The sequence below is a fragment of the Oreochromis niloticus genome, linkage group LG14 (assembly GCF_001858045.2).
Source record: "Oreochromis niloticus isolate F11D_XX linkage group LG14, O_niloticus_UMD_NMBU, whole genome shotgun sequence".
Classification (NCBI taxonomy): domain Eukaryota; kingdom Metazoa; phylum Chordata; class Actinopteri; order Cichliformes; family Cichlidae; genus Oreochromis; species Oreochromis niloticus.
The window spans coordinates 21,793,442-21,803,254 of NC_031979.2; the positions used below are offsets into that span (position 1 = coordinate 21,793,442).

The following is a 9,813-nucleotide window of genomic DNA, read 5'->3' on the forward strand; positions in this document are numbered from 1 at the left end:
TTAAGTGCTCCGTTGTATATGTCCAAAGACTCCAAATGCTTAAAATAAGATCTAAGTATAGCTTGTTGGTATAGTCCATTTAGACCAAGCCTGCATTACAATGCTATGAGTCATAACAGCTAATCAATGAAGTCATATTGATTTTCCTATGAGTCTGGCTACTACCTGAGTTATCTCATTAAAAGCTGAGTCTGGAGAAAATGGATCTTTAAGATGTTGGAGCTAATGCCACAAGATGATTGACTGCAACATTAATTTCTTTAAACCTGATTAACTTACTAACGCTTCTTCAAAATGCTGCAAGCTTTAAAACTGTGGTGAAAAGAACACGGGTTTTTCTTTCTTTTCCATCTGAGCTGGAAAGGAGTTGATGGGGCAGCTTCAGCGTCACCAGTTGTTACTTCCATTCAAATGCCGGCATTAATCTATAGATATATTTTTTCTTTTTTGCCAACAAAGCTTTTCAAGCCTCCAAATTTGATGTATATGAGGGTTTAAAAATAAAGTAAGGTTTAGAAACCAGAACATGTCTGTACTTCAGAGCAAAAAAGCCTGGCTTTATCTACAGAGACAGCACTTTGGTCTTTTTTGGCAAACTCTTCTCTATAAAGTTGCCTAAGTTGATTCAGGTTTGTGGCCATTTGTTTATGCGCAGCAATTTGTGTTCCTGCCACAGCATTTCAGCTGACTTGAGGTCTGGACATTGGACTATTGTAACACTTGTGTTCTTCCTTTTTGTGGCCAATTTGTCATAGATTAACTGAGACCTGTAGAGTCTGAAATGTAGCTCTTGGGGGTTTTGTAGTTTCTATGAGCATAGCTCCATGGTAGGGTGAATTTGATGGGAAGATTATGGCATCATGTGAACAGATACCAGAATTCTCCAGAGTAGCAAACCTCCAAAACTGCTTCTTATGGAAGGGTATACATGATTGTACAATTCAGGAAATCAGCAGTATAGACCTTTAATTAAACAAAACCGGTTTTATTCAGGGTTTATACTATGCAGTCAATGTTCATCTTGGATTGTAATGATGTGTACTAAAAAAAGCTCTGCTGACGCATGAGGAAGCTGCTGTATAAATTGTGAACCAAGTAACAGCCATAATGTTGATTCAAAAGCTTCCTCTTTCAGTCTTTTTGCGGTCTTTCTTTCACTTTATTCTTTTTCTCCATTTCTGTCTCACACCCCTGACACACACTTATATACATCCATCATTATTGCCTTCCTTTTCAACTTGACACTTGTGAAGCACACAGCTGTGTTGCATTTATAATTATCTATATGTTTGATGGCGAAGACTAAGAGACTGGGTGTATGGGTTAATTGTTGCATACTGTCTGCGTGAAAAAAACTCTGAGCACCTGGACATAATACTGATTTATTTCTTGTTAAATATGTTAGACACTGGGCACACAAAGTTATGCTAATAAAGGCTTTGTATGGCATGCATTGGAGGTAATGCATATTTAACTATATCAGGGTTGCTCAGTCACGCTATGATTGCATAGATTGGACAAAAAAATACAAGGGCTCTTCAGTTGCTACAACAGAGTCTAAAAACAAAACCAGAAGTGGCTTCCACTGAAGAACTTGTGGGAGAGCAGAACCCGAGACTACAATCACATTAACCAGGACTGAGATGCATACATTATTCAGCTTCCTCCTAACACTGTGCATGATATAACATACAAATGTAACCACAAAGATTGCCTTTTATACATACACAAAACAACATACACAAATGGGATGGAAATAATCCTGCTACCTAACTCATAAGAGGAAGACTTTATTTGAAAAAGCTGCCATGCAAAATCCTATATTTTGCCAATGCACACTCACACACATACAGTTGTACACTTGTCTATCACATATAGCTTATTATTCATATTAAATTAGTAGTCGTAGTAGTGGCAGCTTTTCCTCTTTTGTAAGCAGTTAGTGCACAGTCTTCTTGTCCTGTTCGTCTGCGGCTTCTCCAGGTTAGTTTGATCTGCTCCCAGACTCCGTTACTCACCAACACATACAGCACTGGGTCCACCACAGCATTCAAACTGGACAGTGCCAGCGTACAGGAGAAGACGAAGTGCATTTGTTCTTCAAACTTGCAGTAACTCCCATTGGTACTCGTATCAAAATTGTTGTTATAAAATACTAGTGAGCGTATGAGCAAAAGAATATGATATGGAGCAAAGCAAACTGAGAAGATCCCAATGACTCCAAAGGAGAGAAGACGGACCTTCCTCTTAGCCTGGGCGCTCAGGCCGGGACTTTGGCCCACAGTGGCTAGCACCCTCCAGTAGCTCACTGCCAGTACTAGCAGGGGTAGCAGGAAGCCAAAGCCTACTCTGAGCAAGTTGAATAGAGCAATAGGCTTCTCCAAGGGGTAGGTCTCATAACAACGGTCATTATTGTTGTTCTCATCATGGGCATCTTTGAGATTGTCAGAGACCAGCATTATGATGTGTATCACCACCACTACCGCATAAACTACGATACACTGCATCCAGGCGTAGCAAGACGTTCGGTGTGTCTTGAAGCGGAGTGGGTAACTGACCACCAGACAGCGGTCCAAAGAGATACAGCAAAGCAGGTAGATGCTGATATACATATTAGAGTAGTAGACAAAGCCAGCTACACTGCAGGACCAAGAACCTAGCATCCAGCGGTGGTCAAACCGGTAATAATTTATCCAAAGGGGCATAGTGATGACAAAAAGGATGTCAGAGATAGACAGGTTGAGCAGGAAGATTCCCAGGACATTTTTTTGCTTCACTTGTTGAATGATGGGGCCCAGGGTCAGTACATTGAAGATCAAACCAAAAACAAAGGCCAGTATGTAAACAGACATCAGAAAGTCACTGACAACACTCTCTCCAATCTTAACGCATGTTGAGTTGTTGCCTGTTTCTGGTTTAACAGTGGAGTTCATGGTTCCTTTAGTTAGCTGGAACTCCCCTGGTTAAAAATTCACCTGCAAGACAAAAATACATTATTAAATCCCTGAAATTAAAATAAATACAGTAACAATTTGTATGGTAAATCAACTTCACCATAATACTTTAAAAACATATAATAGAGCTTGGATATTTTGTATCCCCTATTCTATTTCATGGTTGACTGAGCTCAAGAGATAAAAAATAATTTGGTTGTCCTGATGTTTCTCAATGTGAGATAGTTTGATTCTGCACACTATATGGTGTTCAGGCATAGTGTCGATGGGAGTCCTCCGCTTCCTAGTATGGGTTTAGTCATGCTGCCTGATGATAACAGTTTGCACCCACGGTTTTAATAGAAAGTGAAATTGCCAAAAGTCCCTGCCTCAGCTGCACTGTATGGAGAACACGTCATAAGGTAAGCTGTCGCTGTTGTGGAAACAGACATCATTAAGGAACCGATACCTTTTAGATTAATTTGACGTAGAACTTTCTGCACTCGATCCCCTGAGCTGAGCACATTACTTATTGTTAATGCAACTTTTTATTAAATTATCTATAAATTGCTGCACTTATTCTCCTGCGTGGTCTAAATTGCAGGCGAGGATCGCCCAGAATGTACAGGCAAACTGATCATTTGCATTTTACAGTAATCACAGATTAATACAGGTTACTTTTTGTTTCTCAGAACAATAAGAGCCTGCAATTCTGGAGGACAAAAAAGTTGGCAGTCATATAGTGAGTTGGACCAGTTATTTCCAATTTAAATGTGACGTTACAAACAGTTGTGGACATGACGAAGGTAGTTGTTTACTGCAGCCTCAAGAATGAGTAATGTGAACTTCATGCACTCTATAAATGAATCAATTAATTCTCTCCCTGATTTAATCTGTAGATGCACCATCACACCTGGTCCATCACCGAGCTCTGAGTGTATTTGACGCCAGACACATCTTAAAGATTTGCGTAACCCAGCAGAGACAAGAATTTCAAAATGAATTTAATAATAATCCAGTAATACTTTCTGTTTCGAAAAGATAAAAGACAAAGAGCAGGTCAAATAATCTGCTGTGAGACTGGTTTTGTTATTTTGAGGTGAACCTTTCCTCTTTGAAGAAATCTGCTTTTCCATGAGAGTAAAGTTAGCAGTGCAGTTTCAGAGAGGAAATGAAACTATTCGACTGAACTTGGACATTTAAAAGGTGAGAGATTTGTGTGTGTGTGTAATACACTTTTTTTGGCCAAGCTAGCATAACCGCAAACAATGTGTTGTAGCTTACTGTGTAAGGAGTGTGTAGCTTGTAGCATGTGAGCTGCATTTTATTTCCCATAATATGGATTATCACATAATTTCTTTTATTTATTTGCTTTATGTTTTATCCTTATAAATTTGTAAATTGTTATGTTTGTTGTTGTTATTGCTTGTCTCTATTCTGCTGTGTACAGTGTCCTTGAGTGTTTTGAAAGGTGCTTTCTTACATAAAATGCATTATTATTATTATAATGCTAATGCTGGTACACTAACTAGCTTGGTTAAGAAGAAGCATAATTCACTGCACAGGACATGAACAGATTCCAGTTCTTACTGAAGGCCGTGTAAACTACCTCCTGGGGAAAAAAATAAAAGGCAGGCTGAGGCTGGGCCAGGGCCTTCAAATTTAGAAAATCTTCTTTTGGGATGAAAGTTGTAAACTTACAAAAAAAAAAGGAAGAAATCTTGCGAATGAGGATATTTCAGCTTGTGCTAACCAGCTGAGCTTGTGCTAACCCTAGCACAAGGGGTGGGGGGGGAGGGTTGCTCTATGACTGACAATATCTTTGAAATGATAATGGTACACATTTGCATTTCCTGCTTTATCAGTATTTTATGTCCAGAAAAGAAAACTAAAAAGCTACGATACTGATAGGTCTACCTATTTTGCAGACTGAGACAAGTATGGGGTGCAAACAATGCCTTTTGAACGGCGTAAGGACTTTTTTGAAATACAGATTTTCTAGATTTTAAAAAAAAATATTATTTGGAGCACACATGTAGATGATCACTTGATACTAATTGTTTTTCTTCATGTCAATTTGTGATGTATGAAGTTGTCAATTTTGTTTGAAAAATTAGGTAGTATCCATAACAGTGCATAACTTAGCAAAACATTATTATTAATATTTAACAAAGTCAATTATGTATGACGTTTATATATCCCATACATATTATCCTGCAGGCATATCGATCAGTTGCATAACAGGCGTGTCGCATGAGTTTTGTGCAGCACGTTGCAGGCTTAACAGAAAATGACTTCCATCATAGGGCTAGCAACACATTAATGTGTATAAATGATAAATATTTTTATATGTTTTACTCAATTATGCATCTCATCAAGTACTAATAAATAGATTTCACTAAACTTTCACTTATTAGAGTGCAGTTGTTTTCAATGAAATCCTACACATTTCATGTGGGACATGACCATCTCTTAACATAACAGACATAATTGTTTTCCAGTAATGCACAGCTTTTGGACTTTTGTCCCCCCATTTTAATCTACTCTGTTTAATGTAAAAGCTAAAGAGTGACATGCTTAACTGTTACAGAAGAATGCTATTCACGCGTTCTGACACATTGATAAATAATATGAAACCTAAAAATGGTTTGAAATGTGTAGTCATAATTGATAACTAATGCATTAAAAATACAAAAGATGGTGCACAGTTAAAACAGTTTAGTGGTTTATTCGGGGTAATTTGGATTTCCTACAGCATGGCCATGTTTTGACTACAGATGCTAACAGTCCTGTTAAACAGACATGTTTAGATTCTGACTAAGAAGAATACATCTTTCCATTATCTCCTAAACCGGCATCATAGAACTCTTTAGAGTCTTTACCCAGTTTCTGGGCAGACCGAGCATGAGTTCAGCTTGGTTCAAAACTAATTCAACCAAACAATGACAGACTAACCAAGACCAGAACCTGATTGTACAAAAGAACTCACACATGAATGCTACATAATTAGGAATGTTGTGTCAGAGGAACTGTTACAAAGTTCAACCGGTTGTGTTATGGTTTTGCTTTCAGCCTGTTTATAGGCTTTCTATTGGTCTGCGAAACTGTATCATCAGCCTTGAACCTTTTTTAAAATTTTTAGTTTATCACTGATCACTGTTTATCACAATAACTGAAGTATTTATTCATCTTTACACCATCAGTACAAACTTCACCGATTCATTGTGACGATTAAGGGGTTAATGTTTAGTTTGTGTTCCACTGGAAAAAACCCACATTAAAAAAACAGTACTATTTTACCAGGTAATGGTACCCATGGTTATCACGCTCTTCTTAATGTAGACCGCAAGACTAAAATATTTTTGTACAGATATTTTATTCTTTCCATTTCCTGTATAAAATTTCAGCATTAGGAGATCAAACTTTGCTCATTATTTCTGTGGCTTTCGCTGATATTTGTTTCCGCTCTTTGTTTTGTTCCCTCTCTCTCTTCCAGGCTTGACCCTGGTGTGTTTATAGGCTCGGGAAGCATCTAATGCTATTAACGTCCAGAAAACTCAATAATAGAGAAGCCATTTGGAGACAGACCGTCTTCGGAGAATGATAATGTGCGTCTGCACATGTGCCTGTGTGCAGGTGTGTTTGAAATGGGTTTGATTTAATGGATTATTCATAAAATGTTAAAAATGGGAGACTTATCGTGAGTGCATTATAGGAAGGTTTTCCTCATAAATCAAAACTTTTCTAAAATATTTCAGTTGTTAGTCAGCACTTAGGATACTATGACTATCGACAAACAGGTATTCCCCTATTACAAAGATGAGAGTTTACCTCTAATGCCTGTAATGGTTAATTTGTCCTATTCAGGTCCTTCTTAAAAACAATACTTTTTTTCTTTTTTCCTCTTGCATACATCTTTTTGTTCTTTTGCTGTGTCTGTCAGTACATTTCAAATCCAAACAAACGACTACTTTGCACAGCTGGCCAGGGCTTTGTTCGCTCATTCCTTCCATCTGAGCCAACTATGTGTTTGTTAGTATTATGTGCTGAAGTAAATCTGGTTGTCATTAGAAATTGTCAGTCAGTGAATGATTAAAAGAGCAGCATTTTAGCCTTATCTCTAAAGAGGGGGAATGTGGTGATTGTCAAATCCCCCCTTTTAAAACAAAAAGAAGAAATATGCGTTTTAACTTGCCTCCCTCATACCAAAGTGCTGTTTCAAAGGTATAGCAGTCCACAGTTTCTTCTTGCAGAGCAGTTTTCTGTTGCCCTCTCCAGCGTGCTGTGGTGACCACCGCTGGGAGAATTACAGAAAACATTCAACCCTCCAGAGAATCAACATTTCAAACCTAATTATTTTTACAATGGTTACTCACATCGCCTCAAGCATGCCATCTTTCCCTTGACAACAGTCCACTGGGGACAAAAGAAAACCCAGCATATGAAGTGCGGTTTCAAAATAAATGAATACCTTTACTACATTTAAGAACTTGGCAAACATAATAAAAGTTACCTTTGAACTTTTCCTTTTCTAGGGCAGTTTACAAAAGGTTTTACATAAATCTGTTTTCCAGAACTCCAGTCAGTAATGAATGACCTCACCTGTTGTTTGTTGATAGAAAGGTGTATCTTGTAGAAAGCTGTCCAGTGGGTGAAGAGTGTTAGACGCATTCCAGACCTGCTTCAGGTTCAGCAGAGTTCAGTCCAGGTCAGAAAAAAAGCTTCAGAAGAGACTTTTCAGAGCTGCTGACATGCAGCCAAGCCACTGTAGCTCCTCATGATCTCAAATGAATGCTGAGCCAGATCATTAACAGCCAATTCAATAGCTACAGATGCAAGAGGTTGTTTTTCTCTGTACTGTGTAGTTTGCTCTCGTTGCTAGTTCCCGTTGACACAGCTGAAATGTCAGTAAGAAGTGTGGAAGGGTGAAGTACAGAAAGGGGAAGACACACGTAGGAGGAGGGAGGTTTGCTTCTGCACACGTGCGTGCAGGAAGTGTTCAGGGCTGGGCAAAAATTAAACGGTTATAGAAAAGATATGAATCATGCGTTAATGACCCTCTGACAACAAAAGAAAAGTCCCCTCCCCCTCCTCTGACATTTAAGGGAAATTTGTCATTTATGGGTTGTGAACTGCTTAGCGTGTGTCCTGTCTTCCCCTTTTACTTTACAGTGAGTGTTTAAATTGCATCATTGTAGTTGTAGGTCTTAGTGGGTGTGTCATTCACTCCTCTTTTTGGCTTTTTGGTTTGAATGTCTTTTTCAGTTTGGCTAATCACTTTCAGGCTGGTTCAGTAGAAGAAAACCAAAATGCGTCAATCATGTCACTGTAAAACACGAAGAAGATAAAGAAGCTTGCCCTGTTTCAGGTGATGTGACCACTGGGTCTCAGCACTGTGTAGGTTTCAGGCGAGACTGTTCACATGTTTATAAATGGAATCTGTGACAAAACCCTGAGGTTGCCCTGGTTATGCATTGAGTAACCATCAGTGTACAGATGTGAATGTTGTCGGCGAGAACACAATCCTGAAATGACGTTCAGAAAAAGGAAAGGGAAAGCAGATGATTATTGAAGAGGAAATGATAAATGTATGGAAATAAAATAGTCAAAAAGGGAATTTCCAGATACTCTGATTTTCCACCACCTGAAGTATTGTTTCTTCTTTCCTCCGAAGTGCTTTGATGTCATCCCCTTGTTCCATAAGTTCAGTTTTTTATCACTGCATTTCAGCAGAATATGAGTAAGAATGAGTAATTTTCTTTTTTATTGGTATTCTTTCTTTTAATTTTCTTCTCTAATAAACAAATGATTAAATAACATTAGATGAATGTAAACAGTTTCCTGTTGAATTCAGGCCTTTACTGTCTGTCATTTCTAAGAGATCCAGCTTGTCGTCTGTAATGTAGTCTTACAGAGCTTACATTACTTAGCAACCACATTAATTGTGTATAAATACTTTTTAAGTCCATGTTGGTAATCTAATATTTTACCTACCTATGCTACTAACCTATTTTTTCTTATGCTCAAATGTTATACTCAAATACAAAACAAGTTTATCTGTCACTCTCTGCTGTGGCTTTTACACATTTTCTTTAATGACTATGCCCCGGTGCCATTAATGTGACGCCAAGAAGTTCAAGTGCTGTGAATATTCTTTTAAAAGTTGTTCATGTGGATATTAAATTTGTCAACTTCCCTTTTTCATTCCTTAGTATGACACTGACATATGGAAAATCCTTTGCTTTTTTGGGAAAAGAGAACAAGACAAAGCAGTGGGCATATGTTTGGTGCATTTCAGTCCCTTGTAACCGTTTCCTTGCCTCATTGTGTGCTTCACCTCCATCACCTCAAAGAAAATCATTTTTTAGGTCTATTGAATACATAGGAAACAAATGTTCTTGCTCTGTTGGTTTACCTGCTTTTGTTTGGTAACAAGCATCCAACTTGCGGTCACATGAAGCAGAGTCAGAGGGCACTAATGAGACAGAGCAGTCAACTATACAGGAAACAGCTGTGAGAGCGCAGAAGTGAAGAGCGGAAAGCATAGAGTAAATTTTGCCATCAAACAGTTTCCATAAAAAGCGTTTAACAGATTATTTATCTCTTAAATTCCTGTTAAAAGTCATTTTAGAAAAACAGTCTTATGTAATGTAATATAAATACAGATATTGACATTTTATGATAATGGTAAGATTGCAAGTATTTCACACCTCCCAGTGGATTTTAAGCTTAGGGTTTAGCTTTTTTGCATGGCACAGTGGTGTGATATAGAAAGCGATTTAGTACCTTTTTGGTCATGCATCTACATGACAACCGGAAATGCTCTGCAATTTTCTGTAATTTTGCAAATTGCTTTACACAGTTGATCTATTGCCTTTCA

At 38.0% G+C, this 9,813-nt stretch overlaps 1 protein-coding gene across 4 annotated transcripts; it reads right to left on the reverse strand.

Moving 5' to 3' along the window:
• Positions 1-964: 964 nt before the first annotated feature.
• Positions 965-7,935, reverse strand: gpr184 (G protein-coupled receptor 184). Of its 4 annotated transcripts, none has more exons than XM_005455774.4 (4): positions 7,536-7,935; positions 7,310-7,349; positions 7,129-7,215; positions 965-2,975 (listed from the first exon to the last, which is right to left on the reverse strand). In XM_005455774.4, exon 4 carries the CDS (start codon positions 2,931-2,933, stop codon positions 1,887-1,889), a length of 1,047 nt encoding a protein of 348 aa, XP_005455831.1. In that variant the 5' UTR covers positions 2,934-2,975; positions 7,129-7,215; positions 7,310-7,349; positions 7,536-7,935; the 3' UTR covers positions 965-1,886. The 4 variants fall into 4 exon arrangements, with proteins under 4 accessions (XP_005455831.1, XP_005455829.1, XP_005455832.1 ...); XM_005455772.4 differs by having other exon boundaries at positions 7,129-7,230; XM_005455775.4 differs by lacking the exon at positions 7,129-7,215.
• Positions 7,936-9,813: the final 1,878 nt, after the last annotated feature.

Excerpts from the sequence above, each read along its gene's own strand:
- gpr184 (XM_005455775.4), bottom strand. The coding sequence starts at position 2,933 with ATGAACTCCACTGTTAAACCAGAAACAGGCAACAACTCAACATGCGTT.